Source organism: Monoraphidium neglectum (assembly GCF_000611645.1).
Source record: "Monoraphidium neglectum strain SAG 48.87 unplaced genomic scaffold scaffold00393, whole genome shotgun sequence".
Classification (NCBI taxonomy): Eukaryota; Viridiplantae; Chlorophyta; class Chlorophyceae; order Sphaeropleales; family Selenastraceae; genus Monoraphidium; species Monoraphidium neglectum.
Window position 1 is genome coordinate 4,766 of NW_014013235.1, and position 24,089 is coordinate 28,854.

The 24,089-nt window shown below is 65.6% G+C and overlaps 6 protein-coding genes across 6 annotated transcripts in view; 5 read left to right on the top strand and 1 right to left on the bottom strand.

Annotated features, from left to right (window-relative positions):
- MNEG_3205 (type I restriction enzyme, R subunit) overlaps window positions 1–3,981 on the top strand; it is a gene marked incomplete at both ends in the record, with an annotated part of 7,782 nt that extends 3,801 nt beyond the window's left edge. The window contains 4 exons of the mRNA XM_014048313.1: window positions 283–540; window positions 817–966; window positions 1,544–1,772; window positions 2,271–3,981. Coding sequence (XP_013903767.1) covers window positions 283–540; window positions 817–966; window positions 1,544–1,772; window positions 2,271–3,981 — 2,348 coding nt within the window. The remainder of the gene's footprint in view (window positions 1–282; window positions 541–816; window positions 967–1,543; window positions 1,773–2,270) is intronic.
- Window positions 3,982–4,644: 663 nt separating this feature from the next.
- On the top strand, window positions 4,645–8,668 carry MNEG_3206 (peptide-methionine (S)-S-oxidereductase; the record flags this gene model as incomplete). Its single annotated transcript, XM_014048314.1, has 13 exons — window positions 4,645–4,670; window positions 4,862–4,998; window positions 5,136–5,203; window positions 5,478–5,525; window positions 5,779–5,845; window positions 6,063–6,185; window positions 6,346–6,465; window positions 6,744–6,880; window positions 7,277–7,401; window positions 7,598–7,655; window positions 7,955–7,981; window positions 8,296–8,322; window positions 8,600–8,668. The coding sequence occupies 13 exons, from the start codon at window positions 4,645–4,647 to the stop codon at window positions 8,666–8,668; spliced, it is 1,032 nt and encodes a 343-aa protein (XP_013903768.1).
- Window positions 8,669–8,836: 168 nt separating this feature from the next.
- MNEG_3207 (hypothetical protein) lies at window positions 8,837–10,536 on the top strand (the record flags this gene model as incomplete). The annotated part of the gene is made up of 2 exons (XM_014048315.1): window positions 8,837–8,870; window positions 9,827–10,536. The coding sequence occupies 2 exons, from the start codon at window positions 8,837–8,839 to the stop codon at window positions 10,534–10,536; spliced, it is 744 nt and encodes a 247-aa protein (XP_013903769.1).
- Window positions 10,537–11,428: 892 nt separating this feature from the next.
- MNEG_3208 (hypothetical protein) lies at window positions 11,429–17,176 on the top strand (the record flags this gene model as incomplete). The annotated part of the gene is made up of 15 exons (XM_014048316.1): window positions 11,429–11,433; window positions 11,753–11,868; window positions 12,111–12,129; window positions 12,356–12,454; window positions 12,875–12,953; window positions 13,336–13,424; window positions 13,655–14,056; window positions 14,347–14,490; window positions 14,681–14,762; window positions 15,126–15,262; window positions 15,531–15,674; window positions 15,922–16,115; window positions 16,326–16,379; window positions 16,642–16,865; window positions 17,093–17,176. The coding sequence occupies 15 exons, from the start codon at window positions 11,429–11,431 to the stop codon at window positions 17,174–17,176; spliced, it is 1,872 nt and encodes a 623-aa protein (XP_013903770.1).
- Window positions 17,177–19,099: 1,923 nt separating this feature from the next.
- On the top strand, window positions 19,100–19,662 carry MNEG_3209 (hypothetical protein; the record flags this gene model as incomplete). The annotated part of the gene is made up of 2 exons (XM_014048317.1): window positions 19,100–19,136; window positions 19,337–19,662. The coding sequence occupies 2 exons, from the start codon at window positions 19,100–19,102 to the stop codon at window positions 19,660–19,662; spliced, it is 363 nt and encodes a 120-aa protein (XP_013903771.1).
- Window positions 19,663–21,064: 1,402 nt separating this feature from the next.
- MNEG_3210 (hypothetical protein) lies at window positions 21,065–21,692 on the bottom strand (the record flags this gene model as incomplete). The annotated part of the gene is made up of 2 exons (XM_014048318.1): window positions 21,065–21,334; window positions 21,549–21,692. The coding sequence occupies 2 exons, from the start codon at window positions 21,690–21,692 to the stop codon at window positions 21,065–21,067; spliced, it is 414 nt and encodes a 137-aa protein (XP_013903772.1).
- Between the last annotated feature and the right edge of the window lie 2,397 nt (window positions 21,693–24,089).

The window sequence follows — 24,089 nt, forward strand, 5'->3', positions numbered from 1 at the left end:
CCGCCACGGCCGCGACGGCGGGGCTGCCCGTCAGGCGGGCAGCGTCTGGGAGCGGCAAGGAGGGCAGGGCTGTGTCTGGGGGCGGGCTGCCTCCCCAGCCGCCACCGGCGTGCGCGCTGTGGCCGAAGCGGCGGCTTGTGAGGCGGGACGCGAGCCTCATCTCATCCGGCACGTCGTTGGGGGCGGCGGTCGGATTTGCACCCGCGGCCCGGGTCGACAGTGGGCAGCAGCAGCAGCAGAGGCCCCCGCCGGCCGAGGCGGCGCCGGCACGCGGCGGCGCAGGCGCGGACGGCCCTGGTGGCGCACAGCAAGGCAGCGCCTCACAGCCGAGCAGCGGCGGCGGCGGCGGCGGCGATACGGCGGCAGGGCCGGCGAGTGAATGGGCGGCAGGGGGCGGGGCCGCGGAAGTGACGGAAGCGGCGCTCAACGGCGGCCGCCGAAACCCGTCCGCGGCGCGGCTGCTGGTCGTGTGCAGCAAGTACGAGACCGGCTACGACGACCCCCGGCTGGCGATGATGTTCGTCGACAGGCCCCTCGCAGGTGAGGGCGGGGGCCGGCAGACGACGCAGCACAGCACGCGCTTCCTGCGAGCCGCCGCCCAGGGGCACACGGCCGCACGACTGGCGCGCCCCGGAGGGCTGCGCGCCGCGCGCCAGCTCGCAGCCGCTTCGACAAGCCTGTGCGCCCAGCGACCTCCCGCGCCCCCGGCCCGCTTCCTAAGTCGTCCCCCTGTCCCGCTGCCCCGAAAAAGACCTAACAAGCTCCGCGCTTGCCCTCTCCCCACTCTCTGCCATAACCTCACCACCGCACACACAGGGGCGCGCGCCGTGCAGGTCTTGGGGCGCCTCTCGCGCCCCGCGCCGCGCCTCGGCAAGCCGCTGCCGCAGGTTGTTGACTTTGTGAATTCTGCTGAGGACCTGCGAGATGCTGTTGCCGAGTTTTACCTGGAGACGACGCACTGCACGGGTGAGAGGGTCGGACGCGCGCGGGCTCGTGTGTATATGTGTGCGTGTGTGCGTGCGTGTGTGTGTGAGTGTGTGTGTGTGTGAGTGTGAGTGTGTGTGTTTGTGTGTGTGTGTGTGTGTGTGCACGCGCGTGCGTGAGTGTGTGTGGATGAGTAGACACAGGATTGTTGGGTTTTGCTGAGACGTTGCACAATGCAGGAGAGATGCGGGTGAGTGCGTAGGCGCTGTGCTGAGCTGTGCTGTGCAGTTCGGCCGAGGATGCGATTGGTGAAACATGTGCCTGCAGACAGCACATTGCAAGGCTTGGGGGGCAGGTGACACTTGCTGGGGGGTGCAGGTTTTCTGTTCTCACCGTGACTTTGCCTTGGTTGCTGTGTTCAGGGCAGGGTGGAATAGGCATCCTACGTTGAACGTTGGGATTATACATCCCAATGTTGACAAATTGTCAACATTGAGATGTATAATCCCAACGTTCAATCACCGGCAGACTGCTGGAACTGCGCAGGTTTGCGCAATTTGTGGAGGTCCCTTTTGCTTTCCTGACTCACCCTCTCTGCCGCAAACCATCCCCCGCGCAGCCAAGGCGGCCAGGCGCGCGCGCCAGCTGCGGCAGCTTGAGGCCTGCGTGGCGCGCATACTCGAGCGCCTGCAGGCCGCCGCGGCGCGCGAGGGCCCCATGGCTGGCGGCCTGGCTGGCATGAGCGCCGGCGCCGCGGCGGCGGCGGCGGCGCGGCGGCTGGGGCCAGAGGCGGTGCGGCGGTTGGAGGAGGATGTGTCGGCTTATGTGGCGCTGTGCGGCATGCTCAGGTGTGGTTGGAGTGGGAGATTGCACATGCAGAATGTAGTGTGGTGTGTGCGTGAGAGAGTGCGGGAGAGAATGTGTGTTTGTGTTTGCACATGTGAGAGACAGAGTGTATATGCGTGTAAGAGAGAGAGATAGTGTGTGTGTCCACGCATTCGTGTGTGTGTGTGTGTGTGAGTGATCGTGTGTGTGTGTGTGTGTGTGTGTGTGTGTGTGTGTGTGCGTGCATGTGTGCGTGTGTGTGTATGCATGTGCACGAGCGTGCGTGTGTGCGTGCATGCATGCGTCAGCGCATGCAATGTGCCATAGAATGGCTCTACTGCGTATTCGAATGCATGTGGACCTCTTGCGCGCTCCTGGCTGCTCGACTTGCCTCCTGTGTAGCGGCGCACGCTTCATTGATTGCTCTCCTGCCAACCGGCAATCTCTCCCAAACCAACGGCTCTTGTGGTGATGGAATGACATATGCTTGATCACACGACGCACCACCTCATCCCTCACAGATCAGACTGCCTCGAGCTGCCCCTGCCGTTCGCGTCCGCCTTGGCCGGCAGCCTCAACGACGCGCGCCGCCGCGCTGAGCGCGCCGCCGCGAGCGGGCGCTTTGCCTGGATGGAGCAGCTGATGTCATCTGGCGCCGCATCGCCGCCTGCTGGAGAGAAAGACGCGGAGGACGTGAGTGGAGGCGGCGGCAGTGGCGGGGAGGTGAAAGAACAGCGGCAGCAGCAGGGGCAGGAACAGGGGCAGAGCCAACAGCAGGAACAGCACCAGCAGCAGCAGCAGCAGCAGCAGCAGCAGCAGCAGTCGGAAGGGCAGCAGCAGCGGCAGGAGGCACGGGCCCTGGCCGCCAGGGGCCTGGGCGTGCAAGTGAATGTGCGCCAACTGGAGGAGACCTTTTGCGGCGCCATCAGCATGCACACGGCGGCCGCCGCGGGCGCGCTCGGGGGCGCGGCGCTGGGCGGGAGCCTGCGCCCGCTGCCACGTGATGCAGCCGGCCCAGCCCGCCGCACCGCGGCGGCGGCAAAGCGCCGCGGGGCCATCAAGGACGGCCCGGAGGCGGCGGTCGAGGCGGGCCGGCCGCTGCGTGAGGTCATCGCCGCGGCCAACGCCCGGCTGCGCGGCTGGGCGGAGCGGCGCGCGGCGGCGGGCCTCGGGCAGCTGTGCTCCGCGCTTGAGCGCGCCGCGGGCGGCCCGGCAACCAGCAGCGCAGCCGAGGCCGGCGCCGCCCCGGCGGGCGGGGACGCGTGCGTGCTGCTGGCGCTGCTGCGGCGGCTGCTGCTGTGGCCGGTGACGGCAGAACTACTCAAGTTGACAGCGGCGGGCAAGCGCGTGGCGGCGCTGAGGCGGCACGCGAACCCTCAGGTGTCGTCGCTGGCTGCAGAGGTCGTGGCCTGCTGGCGGGCCCAGGTCGAGGCGGCCGCCGCCGCGCAGCGTCGGCGGCGCGAGCGCGCGGCGTCCGGCGACGCCGCGGCCGGGCAGGAGCGGGGGCCTGCTGCAGGGGCGGCGGGGAGGCGAGCGATTGCGGCAGCTGCTGATGCCAAGGCGGCGACGAGGGGGGCTTCAGCCGGCGACGCAGCGTTGCGGTCAAAGGCGCTGCGGCTGCTGGTCAACTCCCTGGAAGAGCACTGCCGCAGCGCAGCCGAGCGGCAGCAGCAAGATGGGGCAGCGGCCCGGGCGGCCGCGGCCAAAGGAGAGCTGTCTTCAGAGAAGAGAGAGCGCATCACGTTGCTGGCAGAGCAACTAGAGGCTGCCCTGCACAAAGTGGCGCTTGACAGCAGCAGCGGCGGCGGAGGGGGCGGCGGAGGAGCGCTCGACGGGTGGCGGGCGGCGTACTCTGCGCGCGTCAAGGCGGTCTCCGCCGCGCTGCGCCACGCAGACGGCGTCGCCGCGCCGCTGCTCTCCGGCGACGCCGCCCCCGAGGCCGTCGCGCGCATGGGCAGCGACGCGCTCGCGCCCGCCGGGGCGCGCGCGCTCGCCGAGGCGCGGGCCGCGCGCGCGCGGCGGCAGGAGGAGGCGTGGGAGCGGCTGATGGCTGAGGGCGGGGTGGGGGGTGGGGGAACGCACGTGAGCTACGACAGGGAATGCCCCGCGTGCCGCGCGCGGCGCGCGCAGGTGCACGTCGTGCTGAGCGGCGGCACGTATGCTATCGAGCGCTTCGAATTCCAGAAGTGCTGCTGCCTGGACTGCGGGCACACGTGGCGCGTCGACCTGTGATGCGGGCCTGCGTTTTTGGCGTTTTTTCTGATGGGGCCCGGCTCCCCGCCTGGGGTTGCTGCGGCATGTACACAATCCGCTGCAGCTTTGTGCGCCGTCCCATGAGGGCAGTCAGAGTTCTGCGCAGCTTTCAGCCTGCTGAGGACGGAGCGCTCCTGAGCAAGGAGCCTGCACATCTTAACTTGAGAGGGCCTTCATTACTTGAAAAGAGCGAGTAGCGGGCAGGGGCGCAAGCGTATGCCATTTCAGCATGAGGTTATCGCGCGTGTGGCCCGGGTGGTGGTCCAGAGATGTGACATGCGGTATTGTTTCGTCGCTCTGTGACTGTGAGTCCTGTTTTACCGAGCCAGGACAGGGCCTGCAGGCATGCTACGTGTTTGGAACCGCCGTGAACCCGCAGGGATGCACAGCTTTTGCAGGGGTTGATCCACAAGACCGGCAGTGCAGCTTTGTGCGGGTGGCGACCTGACACTTCGTGGTCATGGTCAACTTGCCAGATTGACCATCTGAATGGCTGCAATCCATGCGGCGGATTTCAAATCCATAATATTTGAATATATACTCAAAGATTCAGAGCAGGCCAATCAACGATTCAGAGCGTAGATACAGTTTGCGGACAGGGAGTGATCTCATCGGTTGAGACCACCCAGCGCCTCAGCAAGCATGCAGGCCTCCAAAGCCCTTGTTAGGTGCGTCTATTTGCCTTGACAGCATAAGATGAGGCAGTGGCGACTCTCGTGCCCGTGCCAGATTCTTGTGGCGGAGGGAGGAGCCTTCTTTGACGGCATCCACGCTCATTGGCCGCGTTTCTGACCCAAAACGCATATCCAAAGCGTCTCCCCGTGCTCGCGACCGTGCCCATCACTCGACCTCCGCACAGAAGGGCGTTTTCGGCCGCGGCTGCCCCTTGCCGCCCAGCTGCAGCCGCGCGCCGCACGCTGTGCGTCACCGCTTCCCAGGCCAAGGCGGCGGAGGGGGACTTTGTGACCGTGCACTACACCGGGACCCTCGACGATGGTGGGTTGCTGACGCTGCCCCAGCTGCAGGCATGATCTTCACTGCGTTTACGACCCCCATGCGGAGTGGCACCCCCTCTCCCCTGCACGATGTACATGAGCGCGTCGCCGAAGGCCGGGTCCCGCCATCCCCCCCAGGCTCTGTGTTCGACAGCAGCCGCCAGGACGGCCGCGCTCCCTTGGAGTTCCAGATCGGCGCCGGCCGCGTGATCAAGGCGCGCGCCTTGGAACCTCGGACAAGCCGAGGGGGGGGGGGTGGGGGGGCGCTGGCAGGGGCGCATATGAGGCGGGGCGTGTTCAGGGCGGAGCGTGCGCGGAGCCTCTCTAACGGGAGGCGGGATGGGCGCATGCTGAACGCTTTCTGTCCCAGCGGTCTTTGCTGCCGCGCAATTTGCCGTCCCCTCCTGTCCCCTATCTTTGTGCCAACGGAACCCGCCCCCCACCAATCCACACCCCTGCTCTCCCACTGCATGACCACAGGGCTTCGACAAGGCCGTGACAGGCCTGGCTGTGGGCGAGACCCGGAAGGTGCGGCGCCCACATGCCACCCGCGCTTCCCAGGGCCTGGCTTCCCCAGCTGGGGTGATTGGCCGCAGCCATAATTCCTCCGACTATCGGCCGCGCGCAGACCCCTGGAGTTCGCGCCTCTGGGGGGCCTGCTCTGGCCACCCCGGGCCGCTGTCTCCACCTGACCAACAGTGCAGCTGCTCGGCGCGTCAGCGTCGACCTGGGCCGCCGATGTTGGTGTTGGGTTGTTTGACATATTCCTTTGTGTCTGCAGGTGCGGCTGACGCCTGAGGAGGGCTATGGAGAGCGCGACCCCGAAGCCGTCATCACGGTGCCTGCTGGTGAGACTGGATGTTCATAGGTCCAATCCCCGGCCACCGCCTTCAACACGCCCCCTTCCGCCACACCCTGTATGCAGCAATCTCCGTGCGAACCTCCCCCTGCTCACTCCCACAGCCCACTCTTCCCTCTTCCACCCCAAAAACACCTACACATACCTACACACACGCACACACACACACACACACAAATTGGCCGTCCCCACCCCCTCCACCTCAGACCGCGCGCCCAAGGGCCTGAGTGAGGGCGACCGCGTGGGCCTGAGCAATGGCATGCAGGCGGTGGTGTCCAAGGTTGACCCCAGCGGCGACGTCACCATCGACCTCAACCCAGAGCTCGCCGGTGGGACGCGGGGGGTCGGTTCGGGGGTGGTTGTGGGCAGCTGTGGTTGACTCGTGTATGAGACAGGTGTCAGCGTGTGCGGTTGTTCCCTTGTTTGGGCAGTTGTCCCTCATCCCAGCCCACCATCCACCACAACTGGCCCTCTTGCGCCCCACCCCAGGCAAGCACCTGACCTTTGATGTCGAGCTGATGTCACTCATCCAGGCCGCCGGCGCCCAGACGATCGTGTTCGGTGCCGGCTGCTTCTGGGGCCCTCAGCTCCTGTTCGACCGCGTTCCAGGTGCGTGCCGAATCCAGGGGTTGGGCGTACGGCACAGGATCATGACTGCTTCGGCGCCTGTGAATACTACAAGTGTCGGGCGGGCACGTTGTGTGGGAGGGTTGTCCCTCGTTGTGATTGCCTGCGCAGATTTCAGACTGCGTCCGTCGTCCCTGATTGCTAGAAATTTGGAGGATTTCAGGGCAGGGCTCCATTTTGCGCTGCCGTCTCTGGAGCTCTGCATGCGACGTCCTGATATTGTTGCCCCCTTCCAACATGTGGCATGCATGCGGCCCAAGGTGTGATCTCGACCGAGGTGGGGTACAGCCAGGGCAAGGTGCCCAACCCCTCTTACGAGGACGTGTGCAGCGGCACCACCGGCCACACAGAGGTGGTCAAGGTGGTCTACGACCCGGACGCGGTCACTTTTGGGCAGGTGAGTTGAGCGCACCTGGTAACATTTTGTCAGTGTGCGACGCTCCCGCACTCGAATGTGTGATGGTCGAGTTGGTGGATTTGGTGGTGGTGCTGATGTGTGAGTGTGTGTTTGTGCGTGTGTGTGTGTGTGTTTGTTTGTGTTTGTGCGCGCGCGTATGTTTGGGCTATGAGGAGCGCTTGTCTGAGTTTGGCGAGGTTTTGAGCTAGCTTGTACTCCGCGTAGGCGCTCTATCAGACTCACCTTATCTGTTCGATGCAAGGGGCCCCAATTCGCAGGTGTTTGCTTGGGCAGGGCAGCTCATTCATTTAAACCACACTCGTTTGCCCTAGGACGGGAGACCAGGGGGCCTTGTAACAATTTTGATCCCCTCATCGCTGCTGCCCTGCCCCGCAGCTTCTCGACACCTTCTGGGCAAAGCACGACCCCACCTCCAAGGACCGCCAGGGCGCCGACAGCGGCACCCAATACCGGGCCGGCATCTACACCACCACAGAGGAGCAGGCGCAGGAGGCGGCCAGGTGGGGGCGCAGAGGATTGACCGGCCACGGCGCCGCGCCCCTCCGATGCCCGCCGGGGAGGGCGCGGTGAAGGGTGAACCTGTTCCGCGCCTGGGTTCAAGGCCCTCCGAGTGCGCTGATACTTTGTATTCAATTGTGTTGGTTGCGTGTCACTCTGCCTGACCGTCTCCGAAACTGCCGGTGCCGTCCGCGACAGGTACATCGAGGCCAAGCGGGCAGCCATGCCCGGCCTCAAGATCTACACCGAGCTCGAGGTGCGATTCGAGATCCTCAGACGCCTGCTCAACTGCCGCGCCCCCGGCGATGGCAGCGACGCCCTTGCCCTGAACCCGTTGCGGGACGCCCGCAGCGACGCCAACCCGCTTGCATGGCTGGGGGTGGACGTGGGGTCAACTCGCGTTGTCGCCTGCATTCCATAACTGGACCGTGTCATCCCATCGTTTTGTGCAGCCCCAGCTACAGGACAGCTGGTTTTGAATTCGACCCTCCCCGCCCCCTAATCCTGTTTTACTCTCCATTCATCAACACCATGTCACACCTTTCGACACTGCAGCCTCTCAAGGAGTACTCGGCGGCCGAGGTGAGTCATAATGACATCATCCCCCACCCGCGCACCGCCCCCACCACTGCCTGGGGCCCTGGCCTCGCCCATTGCCATCCTTTGCTCATGTAGCCTTGCCGCAGCACTCGCTGTGCCCGTCAATGGGCATCCTGGCGACCCCAGGTCGCCTCCCCCCTTGGCACGCCGCGCTCGCTCCAAAACGCAGCGCCAGCGCCCCCCTCGCCTCGGCTGTTGCGCGCTCCCGACCTCCTCACACACACCGGCCCCTCTCCTGCCCGCCTCAATGTGCTCCTTGTGCCTCGCCCGGTATCCGCCCACCTTGCTTCCTGCAGCCCTACCACCAGAATTACCTGGCTAAGGTGCGGGACCCTGCACGCAGACAGAACCAAATCGGATGGGACGCTGCCTGCTACAAGAGCAAACATTGTCAAAACGATCAAACCAGCAAGGCAGCAACCAACCCACGATTTCAGGCCGTCATTCGCGCCGCGGGCTGGCACCTGTGCGTTGGGGCCCGTTTGCTGAAGCAGAACCCGCGTGCTGCACGCCCCGTTGCACCTCAGCACTCTCTCACGCAGCGATTCGTACGTGCGCGCACCTCACCCCCTCTCCCTTGTGCCCTCGCGATGGCCGCAGGGCGGGCGCTTCGGGCAGCCCCAGAGCCCGGCAAAGGGCTGCAACGACCCCATCCGGTGCTACGGGTGAAGACACTCGCTTTTCGTTGGCCTCCGCAAACAGCCTGCTGCTCTCCAGGGCGGCGGCCGCCCCCTCAGCCTGCTCTCCGCGGGCGGCTCAGCGTGCGCTGGCTGTCAGGCTTCGCTTTTGTAACCAAAAATCACCCCAGCTTTTGGCTGTGCGCGTTGTGGGGTGCCGATGTTCCTATTGCTGCGGTTGTCGGTTAGCCAAGGTTGGTGCAGAAGCAGACAGAGCTGGGGGTCGGGTCAGCATAGAACGGGGAGGAGGGGCCCCAGCCCGTGTCGCATACAAATAATGGACAAACAGGGCCGAGCCAGTGACATTGGCGTCGCTTGAATCTTCGCATAACTGCGCGCCAGCGGCGCTGCGCGCTCGCGTGACTGATGGTGCGGGAGTGACTTGACATGAGGGTGATTGCTGTGCCCTGCACCGAGAAACGCCCGCCACCACGCCGACGCGCTCATCGCGAAGTGCTAATTGGACCGAATCGATGGCCTTCTGAGCACCCTGGTGCCGTACTGACAGACTGAAAGCCGACTGGCCCCACCGCGGGCTGGCAGCTAGGCTGCAGCTGCGGCTGTCACCGTCAGGCGTTGCAGCAGCAACACTGGTTGGCAAGAGCCCAGGAACACGTTCCTGTGGCGCATCTTATTGATATGGTAGATATAACTACGGGCTGGCACCCGCTCCACACATGCGCGACAGCAGTGAGAGTGACCACTGGACCCTTTCTGCAGCTTGGTGGTGTGTCTTCGGCGGTGATCAACCGTCGTGTGGCGTTAAGTACTAATGGCATACATGAACTTAGCAAAAAGTCGGGTGTGGGCTCCCTGGTGCTTGACATTCGCGTGGCTTCTCGCGGGAGCAGCTGGTGGGTGGCAATATTGTGGACGACACGCCTGTTTCGAGTGTATTGCGCAGGGCAGAATCCTGGCCAGGTCAAGCATGAGGCACCCGGGGCGCAGTCGTCGGGCAACAGCGTCGCGCCCAAGCGCATGTCACCCGCAATCGAGCGACTCGCTCCGGCCCCCCCGGTCACGCGGTCAGCCGGCCCTTGATCAGAGCCGCAACGTCCAAGCCGCAGCACAACCCGCTTCGGGAACCTTACCAACGCCATCTCGCGGCGGGCCCGCAACCGACGCTGCACCGCGCCCGCCCCGCGTGCAGCCCAGGGCCTGGTGCCGTCCAAGCCGCGGCTCGGCGCAGACAGCACCTACAAGTCCGCTTACGACCGCTTCCGCCAGCAGTGGCAGGGCTCCAGGAGCTGGCAGTCCGCGTTCAAGTCCGCTCCGCAGCGCGCGTGCAGCCGCGGCGGCGCGTCCACGACGCTGTGCTCGTCGGCGGCAGGCGCCGCCGCCGCGGACGACAAATTTGCGCAGCTGCTGCTCGCCACGTCGCCCGCGAGGTTCTTTTCGGTCCCCATCTACGCGTTCGCCGCCCTGAACGGTTGGAAGCTGCAGGATTACTACGCGCGGCAGAACCCCGTCCTGCTGGCGCCGGGAAACCAGGGATCCTGCCAGACGTGCACAGCGTTCACCGTCGCCGCCGCCGCCGAGGCGGCCGTCGCGGCGACGCTCGACAGGAGCGCGCAGGAGGTCGGGCGGCTGTCTGTGCAGGACCTCGCGTTCTGCTCCGAGGCGGGGCTGCGGCCGTGCAGCTCGGGGTGGACGCTGGAGGGTGCGCTGTCGCGGCTGAAGGACGGGCGGCCGCTGAAGCTGGATCAATGCCTGAAGGTGCGCGGCCGTGTTTGGGCGGCGGTGGGGTGGGGGGGCTCGTGGCCGCGGCACGCGGTGGTGATGAGCGTCCGCAGCTACGGCGGCGGCAGGGCCGGCAATGGCGAGAGAGGCGGACGCCAGCAGGCGCGGGGCAGTGATTGAGGCAGTCCGGGTGGCGGCTGTGAAGAGGGGGGTGGCCCTGGCCCCTCCTCTCGCCAGCCCCATGCCCTTACTTGCGCTTGTGCACAATATAGCTCTGTCCCTCTGTCATGTTATGTCACACACACACACACACACACACACACGCGCGCGCGCGTGCGCGCGCGCACACACACACTCACGCTCACGCGCACACACTCACGCTCACGCTCACGCTCGCACACACACACGCACACTCACACGCACACTTGTAACATGCAATTACGTGTCACCCCTCCACACCCACAACAATTCGCACTTTAACCCCCTCCCTCCTGCCCCCAAACCCCGTCACCCACGCAATCCTCCGCCCTCAGTACCGCCCCGACCTGCGGGGCGATCAGAGCCAGGCATCAGTGTGCAAGGCGACCTGCAACACAACCAGTCAACTGGCGTCAATGGGATCTTTCAGTTACAGGGTGATCCCCAACATGTGGGAGGCGCAGAGGCAGATCAGGAGGTTTGGGGTGGTTATTTCCAGGTGCGCTGTCTCAGGGGGACCCGCTCAAGTGCGACTGTGTGGTACTCTCTCCCTCTCTGTTTGAGCATACGTGTGTGTGAGTCTGTGTGCGTGTGCGTGTGCGTGTGTGTGTGTATGTTGATGTACCTGGGAGTGTTGAGCCGTGCGCGCAGCATGCCGCAGGGCACGGCCGACCGTCCTGGAGACGGGCAGGGAGAACTTGGCTTGGAGGAAGGCGGCTGAACAGGGTGTCATGCCTTGCAGCAATCCGCCCGCCCCGGCCCTCGCCACCTCTACGGGTCCCGCCCCACCTTGACCCGCGTCACGGCCTGCTGATCCCCTTGTCGCCCCGCCATCCTCATCAAAATCGAAACTTGGGCCTCAAGATTCGACATCATGAGGTGAGGCGGCATGCGTGTAGCCGCGCAACGGCGTGCACGGCTCGTGCATCCCTCAGCCGCGGCGCCAGCGTCTGCACCCCGATTGTCTGCGCCGGCGCTCGTGCGCTCCCGTGCGGCGACGAGGGGGCCCGCGGTGTGCACTTTGCTCCCTTGTTTGCTGTTGCTCCCCTTGACATTTGTTCTTTTTGAAGTCGTGTAGTCGCATGTTTGAAGGAACACCTCTTCCAGACTGTGCCGCCGCAGCGACGCCCCGACCCTTGTTTTCCCCCGTCTCTTTCCCCCCTCTCCATTGCAACAACAATCTAATCCCGCCTTGCAGCGACTTCCGAGGCTTTTTCAGCAACCGCGCCAACCGTAACGCCGTGTACCGTCCCTCTCCAAATGCCACGCTCGTCGAGCCCCACGCCATCCTGCTGATCGGCTACGACAACGAAGGTCGGCGCGCACTGCGAGGGAGCGCTGCTTTGTGATGCACGTCGCAGAATTGCCTATGCTTGGTGCTTGGCTGGCAAGAATAGGGGTCGTGCATTTGGTCCTCGCGTCAGCCTAGCAACGGCATGGCTGCCACTTTGCCGAGTTTTGCGGAATAGGCCCAGCCCCGTCCCTTGGACTTCGCCTGGTCAAACGTTGCTTCCCCCTTCCCCTACTGCCGCTGTTGTCGCCCGACATCTCCACAGGGCAGTACTGGAGAGCAAGGTGGGGTTGCACCCTGGGATGGTGCTCGTTGCTCAGGCTGACTTGTACTGTTGCGGCCTCCGACAGATGCCCACACCCAACTTGCCCGCAACCCCTACTTTGGCAACCGGCCCGCTCTCCCCCAAAAAAATTGTACAAGCACGCATGCACACCTGCTGACATGCTATCCCTTCCGACCAGACCAGCTAGTAAAACAGCTTCCCCTGAACCCTGAAATTGCGGACAGGAACTCCTGGGGGCCGTCATTTGCCGACGAGGGCTCCTTCAATGTGGCATATGGGGTCGCAGGGGTGCTGTCCCCAGAAGACAGCTACGGCCTGGAGTGGTGGGTGCAGCGGAGGCAGCCAGGCCCCCCCCACCCCCCGCCTGGCACGCATGCTTGCCGGGAACGCTTGCACATACCGTAGTCCTGTGCGTTCGGGATGCGTTCAACGGGACGTGGCGTGATGGACTACTGCGTTGCTGACGTGCGTCGTGTCTGAGTTTGTCGCTTTCACGTGGCTTTTCACTGTCAGGTCAACGTTTTGGGCCGCCTTGAGTCCAAGCAAACCGCACTGGCAGTCACTCGCACAGCTTCACGCGCTCAACTCGCTCACCAGAGCTTGGGGTTGCATAATTCAAGGCCTCTGATCAGCACCCCTTCCCAACCGACCTGGATACCATAACCGAAGCATCAAGCTTGACTAGTGCCGTTTCTTTCCGCCTCCTCCGCCCGCCCTCCGGCCTCTGCCCCCACGCCCTACAGGCAGCCTAAGCCCGGCGTGCCCGTGCCGCAGCTGCCACTGACGGCCTCCCTCAAGTTCCCAGCCTGCAAGGTGTACAAGGTGCGGGCATGGACCCGCGACCTCGGACCGATCGGAGGTCTGACAGCTCGTCATGCTGACGTCATCGCTCAGCGTCCCGATGCTCCATCAGCAGGGTTTGGTCGCGCGCCGAAGCAGGGCTAAGCGTGCTTCCAAGCATGCCGGCATTTCTGGTGGTGCCAGCAGCCGCGCAGCTCTTGCATTGTCACACTGACAGGAGGAGTTTTTGCGGCCTTCGTGTGGCTTGGGGGTCATTTCTGCATGCGCATCGCCCGAGCGAAACGCAACCAGGGCTCGCATGAGTCCCTGCGGATCGCCCCGCTGACTGGCCCCGCCGCACTCGCTCTGGCGCCCGCACCCGCGCCCGCGCCCGTGCCCGTGCCGCGTCGCCGCGCCCGCGCAGCCTGCGTCCCAGGAGTACATGTCGCGTGTGGCTTGGAGGGCGGGCGTGCCTCTCGAGCGCCTGCTGCTGGACAACCTCGACAAAATCAAGTGGGTTTGGGGCGCCATGGGGGGCCAGGCTGTCCAGCAATACGAGCGGTGCAACGTTTGATAGCTCCAGGCGGGGCTTCCCCAACGGCTCTCCTCTTTTGTTCAGAGATGTCACGCACCTGTCTTGGTGTCTACTCAGATTCCAAAATTTCGAGGGGTACAAACCCCAGCATGGCGCCCGCCTGCTCACCTTCCTGCTGCCCCTCCTTTGCCCTCTTAATTTGCGCCAGGGAGCCGGACGAGAACCTGCAGGGCAAGGAGATCCTGGTCTGCCCCGACAGCGCCCCCCCGACTTCCGCCTTGGCTTCGCCATCGGCCTCCGCCCAGCTCGACGCCCTTCTCGCCATCAAGGATGCCGTCGACAAGAAGGGCGCCGCCCTCCGAAGCTGGGACCCCGCAAAGGGCGCCGGCGGGGCGTTCTGCCGGGCGTTTCTGGGGGTCAAGTGCGACGTGGCGGGCGACGTCGTGGCCATAGGCCTGCGCGGGCTGGCGCTGGGCGGGGCCCTGCCGTCGGGGGCGCTGCTGGGGGAGCTGCCAAAGCTGATAACCTTGGACTGCACGAACGCCGGCCTCACCGGGCCCGTGCCCATCGATTACGGGTCGCTGGCGGCCATCAAGGAGCTGCGCCTCGGGTGAGCGACGCGCCGCCGCCGGCCTGCTCTAAACTCTGCAACTCGCCGCCTCACCCCCCCCCTCTCTGCCTTACCACTGGACAGCGAGCGGGCAGCGGCAGCGGCTGCCAGTGTCCCTGCATTCTTTTGGGAGTGCTGTCTGCGCCTCGTGGGAATGGACGAGCATGCAGCATCCACATCACACCTGCTTCGCTCGGCTCCCCACGCTTGTTACCATGCGTTGGCACTCCCCGGACCCAAGTTCAACTCCCCTTCTTGCTCCCGCCGCCCCGCACTGGCTGCAACCGCAGAGGCAACTCGCTGTCGGGGACCCTGCCCTCCGAGCTGTCCGGAATGGCGTCAGTCGAAGTGCTGAACCTCGCGGGCGGCAACCTGGCCGCCGCGCTGCCCGACAGCTGGGGTGCCCTGACCAAGCTCAAGGCGCTCAACCTGAGGTGAATCCGCCGCGCGTCGCGACGCGGCGGCGCCGGCTGCACGTGTGGTGGGGGCGTCCAGCGGCATAGTGGGGCGCAGCTCGTGCTGGTACCCGTCTTCTCCACACATGTCTCCGCGACGCACCTCCTCAACAATTCCGTCCATCTCCTCCCCGCACCCCTCACGCACACCCTGTATTCCACTGTGCAGTGGCAACGCGCTCACGGGCACCCTCCCTGCCAGCTTTGGAGGCCTGGGCTCCCTGCAGTCTCTGGACCTTCACTCTAACCAGGTAGAGTGTGGATTGCTTGCTGAAGATGCTTCCTGGCCTACCCTAATCTCGTTGTTCCGTTCTGGCGGCTTGCTGAGAGCTTGCTGGCAGCTTGCTGGCAGCTCGCTAGAAGCTGCCTCCAGTGTGCTTGCATTCAATCTGCTGCAAAGTCTGGAAGGCACCCTCGGCTTCGCATGGGGTGGGGTGACCGCCGCACCCAGTACTGTTGGTGCAGCCGGCCACACGGTGACCGTGACCCCCTATGGTTCAGCTGCGGTCGCCAGAGTGGGTTAGCAGCCCCATCCTGCACCTTTCATCACCGATGTCGCCTCTCTCAAGCCCTCCATTCGATGAATGCATGGCAACTGCTCTATTGGATGGCAGGTGGGAGGCCAGCTGCCCGCCGCGTGGGCGGGGCTGGCAGCCAGCCTGCGCGCCCTCAACCTCGACTCGAACACGCTGGACGGCTCGCTGCCAAAGGAGTGGGGAGCGCTGGCCTCCCTGGCGACCTTGAACCTCGCGTGAGTGGCTCCTGCCAGCGCGTCGCCGCCGCACTTTTCGATTGTCGCCGCGCCGCGCCCTCGGCCTCGCTTCGAGCATAGGCCTGGATCGAAAAAGCGAGCATGCATCGCGCCGCCCACGACGCGCCTCGAGCTTTAGGACAACCCTGCTGTAGGACAGCCCTTTGACAAGCCAGCCTGGCCCGGCTGTGACTTTCCCGGCGGAGCCAACCTTGAACCCCTGAGCCCTAAGCCCTAAACCCCTAAATCCACGTGCCTTTCCGCGCAGAGCCAACCAACTTCAGGGCCCTCTGCCACCAGAGTGGTCCGGGCTGGCCAAGCTGACGGCGCTCAACCTCGGATTTAACCAGCTGACGGGGTCCGTGCCGGACGCCTGGGCCAAGCTTTCGTCGCTGAAAGACCTCAACCTCGCGTGAGTGGTCCGAGGTTACCACAATGGGGGGATTTGTCGCGCGACACGCAGCCTGGGCGGCGCCACCCATCAGACAGAGTCCCTGCGTCGCGCGCCCCACCCTCTTTTCAGCCTGCACCCGCGCGCCGCGCATCCGTGGGCGGCGAAGACTCAATTCTGGATGCGGCGGGTCAACAGGCCGCCCGCAGCAATGACAACGCATCATGTACATCCACGGCTCTCCTTGCAATTTTGCTGCCTCCCCCAGGTATAACAAGCTGGGCGGCGCCCTCGGCCCCGCGCTGTCGGCCAAACTCTCCGCGTTGCCAAACCTCATCCTTGTCGGCAACGCATTCAAGGCGCCCGCGCCCAAGGATCGCTCCTCGCGCGCGCCTGGAGGGGCGGCGGTGGCAGCGGCGGGGCCGGCGTACATCCCGGCAAATATTGTGAAGGATTGGAAAGGTGGGTACCTTGCATTATGGGCCGCTGAAACTGGTGGGGCTTGCGGTGTTGCAGGTCTGCCTGCGTTCCTGCGTGTGAATGGGAAGCGCATCGCCTTGTGTGAGGGTGCAGGGCCCCCGCCGTGGGCCTTCTGTCATGGAATTCGGTCGGCCTGCACGTGCGCCACCCCCCGACCCCGACCCTGCCCCTGCCCCTGGCCCCCGCTTGCAGCCTGCCCCGTAAAGTCCCCAAAATCATGGGACCCCGCGGTATTCGTACCAAACCGTGAGCAGCGATTTGTTGACGTCGCCCACTCGATTTGCACAGTGGCGCGTTGCACGGGCTGCGCTCGCGGCGCAACGCGCCTGGGCACAGTGATGGCCGCATCCCATCAGCCGCGGCCTACCCCGCTGCAACCCCTGCGATCAGCGGTCGCCCGGCTCGCGCCCACTTGCGTGCAATCACTGGAGATTCTTCACTCTCATCTCCAACCTCAACTCCGCTACTCTAATGCTCCCTGCAATCCCTGTTGTGCCACATGCCCCAGTTGATACGATGTCTGTCCTGGCGCAGTTTTCAAACCTGCAAGGCAGCTGCTCCATCGTCCCAAGCCTCAACACCTGCGTCCTGCCGGACTCCCCCGCCGCCGACGACTTTGGCCCGCTGCCGGCGGCGGCGTCGTCGGCGGGGGGCGGTGACGCGGACGGGATGACGACACTCGGCACCGTCGACGGCTGCTGCAAGAAGGAGTGCACGGACGTTTTGCTGCAGGTAAGGTCGGGGGTTTTTGTGAGGGCAGGAGCGGGTGGGCAGGATGATGTGAAGTGTCAAGGCGTTTCTGCGGCGGCTGTCGGTGCAGAGGCGGCTTGGGACAACCGCGAGGCCGCTGGACGGCAGCCCAGGATGGCAGCAGTCTTCACAGGGTTACATCAGACGCACATCCAATACCAGCCCGCCGCACCACATGGACAACACCGCATCGATCCGTCTCGTTGCAGGCTATCAAATACCGGTGCTTTGACCGGCTATGGGTGGCCTTCTGCACGGCGTCAAGGGCCTCGTCATTCAGGGCCGGCCTGTGAGTCACGCTGTGCCCTGCATCGGGGCCCTCTGGTTCCTCAGCTGGCTTCCGGGCCGGCGCGCTTGCTGCTTTGTGTGCATGCAGGCGTTGCGCAGACTGGCGTCATCGAGACAGCGCCTGCGTCGGGCTCGTTAAGGCTGGGGGTGTGTGCAGGTGGCGCTCATCAACACAGCGTTTGTTGATGTTGCAAACACTGCACCTCTCACCCAACGCCACTCCGCAGGCTGAACGCGGCCAAGCGGTGCGCAAACTACACCCCAAACCTCCTGTGCTGAGCGGCACTCGGCACGGGCGGGGCTGGTGTGGCAGGTTGAAAGATACTAGGGAATGTGAAAAGAGCTGGCTGCTTCGGAATGCGCAAGGTATCGTATTTGGTAGAGAGGGGCTTGCACGCAGTGCTACCTCTGCTCACCCGATGGTGATGCGGCGGCGCCCGCCTTTCCCACTGCGCTAAATGCTGGATAATAGACCGGACGGTCCCGGCAAGTGATGTTCGCTGCATCCCAATCTCTCACTGCACTACTTGCTGGCTTGATGTGTGGCGTAGCCATCTCAAACCCTGTCTATGCACACCCTCGGTGCGGGGTGCGCTCGCTGCCGTTCAGTTGGGGCGTGTGTGCATGCATGGCTACCCATGCGCACGCTGCACCGCCTGGCTGTGTGCAGGCGTGCTTGCACATGTTTGTTTCACGGGCCAGCATACGGCGGGGAAGGCCCCCCCGTATGCTGGCCGGAAGACTTTCACAACATTGAACTTGCGAGCGACTTGATGGCCGCTGGGGGTAGTTTGCTGAAGTCAGACAGGCTGCCAGGGGCTTACATACCTCATGCACTTCAATTACGCATGGCGTCGTTTCTGGCCCAGCCTTCATCCCACGCTTGGCCCCTGCGCAGTTGGCTGCGCCCTGATCGGCCGCCCTGCGGACGGCTGTCGTGCACTACTGGCTCAGCTTGGTGCTGGGCTTCAACTTTTTTCGCTGCCCTTGCTGCTGCACTGCCTTGATCGCCACAGCCGCTGCGCTGCTGCTCTGTGCCCAGGCTTCTAGCTGCTTGCGTTTTATTCAGACAACGCACAATCGTCAGACGAGCCGCCAGCTCGATGCAGGGATCACCTCACAGAGTCCGTGTTCATCACTGCACAGCTTTCATAAAACTTCTGATCACGTCTTGTACCTGCTGCAATGGCTGGCTGCCCTGTGCATTGCAGACCAACAGGCATCCCTAATGCGTGAGTGACTACGCATCAAGGTGAGGATTGAGGGGCGCGCTTCCCACACCTTGGCTGTTGTGAGGTCACCGGTGAGATGCGCAGCTGCTGCCTTGGTTTGCAGCATCAGGGTGGGTTAACACCACCAAAAACCGCATTTTAAATCAAGGCGCTTCCAAAATCTGCATGTCTGACAAGGATTTGGACGTTGCAAAGGAGGTTGACAAGTGTTCTCGGTTGTGTGGCCCCCGTCAAAGATGTGCAACAGTCAAAGCTGGGATAGGGGCTGCAGCTGCTGGTTTCGTTGGGGCCTGCTGAAGAACTGCAACCTTGAGGTGGCAAGTGGGAGCATGGGTGTCTGGCATGCCTCATGACGCTACTGCACTTGTGCGCATGGATGCGTTGCAACGTCTGCGGCAGAGGCTGACGGGGTGGCGTTTTGCCGCAGAAACCGCCCTGACAGATGCTGACAGAAGGTTTGTCGCTGTTAGCGCAGCCTGCCTACGGGTGCTTAACTGCTCGCATTTTTGTGCATTTGAGCGTAGATGTTATCATTTTTCACGCATTTGTAGCCGTTTCATTCGCCCAGCTTCATTCGTTCTCACGCTCCCATATCTTTGATACCTTGCGCTGATCGCCCACCTCTAGCACCAACAAGCATACTTGACTTGAATCCCAAGCCCGAAGATGCGTTCCCATCACAGCAGCAAGGCCACCATGGTGGTGGCGTTCGCCGCACTGCTGGCGATGTCTGGTGAGCAGGACGGTTTGGTGGCCAGCATGCATCCCGGTCTGCAGCACCAACGACTCTCGATGCCAACAAATGCATATAGCATCTCCAATGGAACACTTTTGGGGCAGGTGGTGGCCCACCTGCGGCAGCCCAGCCGACCCACACCCTCCCAACTCTCACGCGTCCCCTACTGGCCCCCGCCCCCACTGTCCCCCAAACAGCCCTGTCCCCGCTCGCCGAGGCTCGCACGCCCGGCGGCGCCCGCGCCCCGGCCCGCAAGCTGCTCGGCTTCCCGGACGCCTGGTGGAGCGCCCTCGCCGGCGGCCAGGGCAAGGGTGCTTGGCTGTTCCACGCGGCCCCGGCCGCGGCGCCGAGCGGCGGCAGGGCGGCGGCAACCGGCGGCCAAGGCGCCGGGCCCGTCCCTGTCCAGGAGCCGGCTGCCCGGCCGCTGGTGACCATGAACTGGGGCCCCGCGGCCGACGACGGCGTCAAGCCGCTGCGCGCGAGCCAGCAGCTGTGGATGGACAACATCGGGCAGACGCGGTGATTCGGTTTCAGCAATGCCTCATTCACTCCAAGTGTGCGCTGCCAATCAGCGCCGTGTGTGTGAGTGTGTGTCTGACTGTAACGTTATGCCACAACAAATCAAATTGGGCCTCGGGCCAGTTCGGTTTCCCAAGGTTGTTCATTGGGCAGAGGGCTTCAGAGTATGATATTTGTGGATGTGACAAAACAATGAGAGCGCTTGCTGCTTGGAGCCCAGATCTGCCATTGTGTTGCACGGCAACCCAGCAGCCAATGAAAAGCAGCACCATCCGCATGCATCCCTATGTCAGCCATGCAGCCCTTGTGTCGGAGAAGCGTATGGAAGAAGGCCAACATGCAGCCCTTGTGTCGGAGAAGCGTATTGAAGAAGGCCGAGAGCCTCACACACAAGGAAACACCGCACACGCCTCCCACACCTCTTGCCGTCGCCGCGCTCGCCCCCACCGCTCCCACTGCCGCCGCCGCTGCAAGCAACCACGAGACCAACTGCTCCGCCTCGGCGTGCAGACACGTCCGCCTAATCGCGCACCCCACCACCGCCACCTGCAGTGCGGCTGCCTCATCGTTGAGTTTTGGCAGCGTGCTGCAACCCCCCTTTCCCCCCAGCTGCTCGCCCGCGGGCGGGCGGCCTCCCCCCGCCCAGAGCCGCGTAGCCGCTGAGCAGCGGCGCCTCGCCTTGCTGCCTGCCCCGTCACCGACAGACCTTCATCATGGAATCTTTCCTGCCGGCTGCCCCGACGGCACAGCTACTGCCTCCACTACCAAACTCGCCCGATTTGTTGATATGGCGTGTGCCTGGCTACAAGGCGGCACCGCAGGCTGGTGATGCACCCGCTTTGCTCGTGCTGCGCTGCGCTGTCTGGGTGGCCTGCGACTGCCAAATCCAGCCGCTCATGGCATGCAGGCGCGATCGGGCGCAGCCGCCGCCGGGTGAGTGCGTCAGGTAACTTGTGTGATGGGTCTTTAATCGCATAAACAAGGATTACGGCGAGGGATGAGGCGCTTTTCGGGCAAAGCCGATGGAGCATATTGTGTACGGGGGGAGGTGACTAACAGGAAACGCATGGCTGGTGATGTTGTGCGGCAAGGTGGCAGGAGCGGATGGGGAGAAATCAACGCTGACAGGGCGAAAAGGAAAGCAAGGGGGAAAGCTGCTGCGGCGCAAAAACTTGGTCACTGTCTGGGAGGCCGACGCATGCGGCGCACTGCAGCAACACATGATCGCGTTCACAAAGCCACAAAAAATGTACAAGGCGCAATCGGAGCCCAACTCGCAGGCCGCACACGCGCGACCACCGCGCCGAGCAAGCACGACGCACGCGGCCTCGCGGCCGCGGCGCGCGCGGCGGAACCGCGCGCCGTCCGACGCGGCGCGGCCCCCGCGTCGCGCGCCGCCGCCCGCCTCAGCTCGCGCTGTCCCCTGCCGCCGAGCCGCTGGGGGGCTGCTCGTCCCCCATGCACGCGAGGAGCTCCCGCAGCGCCCCAATGATAAGCTTCAGGCCCTTGAGGAGCCCGCGCTTCTGCGCGCGCTGCAGCGCGTGCTGGACTTGGGCGTACGCCGAGCGCATGCTGTTGGCGTCGGCGACGCGGCCGGCCTGCTCGCGGGCGTTGGCGGCGCGCACCATGCGAGACAGGCAGCTGTGCAGGTCCCCCTGGCGCAGCTCTACCGCGACCTGGGGTTTGTGTTTGGAAGTGTACAAGGCGGGGTTTGTCAAAATTATGGGCGAGGCGCACAATTGAGGTCGGACGAGGGAGCAAGTGGGGGAGTGGGCCGACGGCAGGAGCACGGGTGCGGCCCACAGATGGGGTGCACGGGCTCGATGCCAGACGGGGTCCGCCACCCAGCAGCTCAGGTGAGCGAATTTTTGATGTATCTAATCAAATCACCTGCTCTGGCAAGTCTTCCACCAGCTCGGTGATGTTTGCGGGGATCTCGTTGATGCCCCTGTCACCCAGATCATCCAGATCTGGCACATCCCCGTCAGCCGGCGCCGGCGCCGCGGGGGCCGCTTTGGCGACCGGCGGGGCCATGGCCGGCGGCGAGGGCGGTGCGGGTGGCGCTGCAGCTGCCGCCGGGGCCGTGGCAGGTTCGGGCGCTGCAGCTGCCACGGGCGCCACGGCGGCTGCGGGCGCTGCAGCTGCCACGGGTGCCACGGCATGTGCCGGCGCTGAAGCAGCCGCGGGCACTGCGGCAGGTGCTGGCGCGGCAGCTAGCACGGCAGCTGCCAGGGGCGCCGCGGCAGGTGCCGGCGCGGCAGCTGCCAGGGGAGCCACGGCAAGTGCCGGCGCTGGAGCAGCGACGAGCACTGCGGCAGGGGCCGGCGCCGCAGCTGCCATGGGCGCCGCGGCAGGTGCGGGCACAGCTGCCTGCTGGACCGCCACGGTGGGCTGCGGGGGAGCCAACACGTTGGCGCCAGCAGGCGCCTGCAGCTGCGGCTCCTGCTGCGGAGCACCCAAGTCCGAGCGGGCTGGCTCGGGCGCTGATGCTGCTGCCACGGGCTGCTGCTGCCGCTGCTCCTGTTGCTGCTCCTGTTGCTGCTCCTGTTGCTGCTGCTGTTGCTGCTGTTGCTGCTGCTGCTGCTGCTGCTGCTGCTGCTGCGCAGGTGGCTCTGGAGCCCATAGGCTGGGCCTGCCATACCCCAGAGGCTGCAGGGGTGACGCCGCAGGGGACGGCAGCGCCGCCTCGACGGTGACCGGCACTGTTCGCCAAATGTGTGTCTGCTTCAGAACTAGGGACTCGGCAGCTGCCGCCCCGCGCTGCTGCTCCTCCTGCTGCTCCTGCTCCTGCTGCTGCTGCTGCTGCTGCTGCTGGTGCTGCTGCGCCTGGCTCGTCACGGGCACAGGTCCCACTTCACTGGATTTGACCCGTTGCGCCACAGCAGCAGGGGCTTGAGTGAGGGCCGCGCCCGGCGGCGGCTGCAGCGCAGACCCCGCGGCGGCGGCGGGCGGGGCGCTGGGCGCCGCCGACGCCCGGGTCGGCGCCGCCAGCAACAGATTGCGCCAGGTGAGGGGAGCCGCGGGCGCCACAGGCGCAGCGGCCGGACGCGCTGCGGGTTCCGCCGCCGTCGGCGTCGCCGCCGCCGCTGCCCCACTGGCGACCGATGTGGGCGCCTCGAGCGAGCCCTCGGTCACAGATGTGGCCGGCGCCGCCACCCGCGGCGCATGCTCTGCAGGCAGCGAGGCGCGGGCTCCCTCCGGCCATCCTGTGCCCCTCGCGCCCTCGCGGCCGTGCCGCCCGGCTGCGGCCTTGACCGGCTCCCCCGGGAGCCGGGCGCGCGGCGGCGATGGCGGCGCCTCGGCGGCCGGCGGCGCGTCAGGTTCCTCCGGTTCTGACTTGACTATTGTGGCCGGATCCCGGGAGCTTGCCGTCGCCTGAGGGTCCGGCAGCAGCGGTGCCCCGCGCCGCGCGCCCGCGCTCTCCTGCTGCGGCAGCTGCTGCTGCTGCGGCTCCGCCTGCCGCGGCACTTGGCGCTGCTGCGCGCCCTGCGGCGGCGCCGCGGCGGCGGCGGCTGCCTCCTTGCTCTGCAGAGCGAGCCGCACAAGGGGCCGAGCGCGGCTGGCGCCGCCGCCGGCCTCGTGGCAGGCCGCGGCGACGACCCTGCAGCCCACATTAGGGGTCAGCAGCAGGCGGTGCAGCCCTGAAGAGATGAGGCTGTCCGTGCCAGTTGGTGGACGCGGGTTGGGTTGGGCGCGGCAGGGAAAGGTGGAGTGAGGGGGCACGTTGGCGCGGCGCCGTTCGCACAGGTGCACTCAAGGGGTGGTTGGCCGCAAGAGTGTGCCCCCCGCGGCAGCCTGCAACGCCGCCACCCCTCCGCGGCTGCTGGCGGCGCCCGTGGCAGCCCCCCGAGCGGGCCCGCCCCGCCGGCGCCGCCGACCCCGGAGCGCTGCGCGGCGACCCTCCGCGCGGGACCGCGCGCGCGCGGCCACGCACCTGAACGCCCGCGGCGCGCCCGGCGCCTGGCGCGCCTCTGCGAGGGTCGCCTCGACGCCACACCCCAACGCCGCCAGCTCAGCGCCGTCCCGCTCCGCCCGCACCGCGACAAACAGCCCGTCGCGGCCTGCAGCAAGCACGCAGGCCGCAAGGGGGCCGACAGCCGCCTCCGGAAGCTTCACGAAAGATGTTATTGGCCTGATCTCAAACGACAGGCCGAAAAAGACGGCCGCGGCCGCGCCGGCGTCAGGGTCAGGCCCCGGAGGCGGCGGCGCCGGCGGCGGCGAACCGCCCTCTACCGGGCTGCCCCTGTCGCGGCCGCCTTTGCTCCCGCCGTTGCTGCCGCCGCCGCCGCCGCCCCCGCCACTGGCGCCGCAGCTGCCGCCGGCGTCGCCGACGCCGTCGCCGCCGCCGCCGCCGCCGCCGCCGCTGCGCCTGGCGCTCCCGCCGCAGCCTTGGCCGCCTTCCACCCTCCCGCCGCCTGCGCCGCCGTCGGC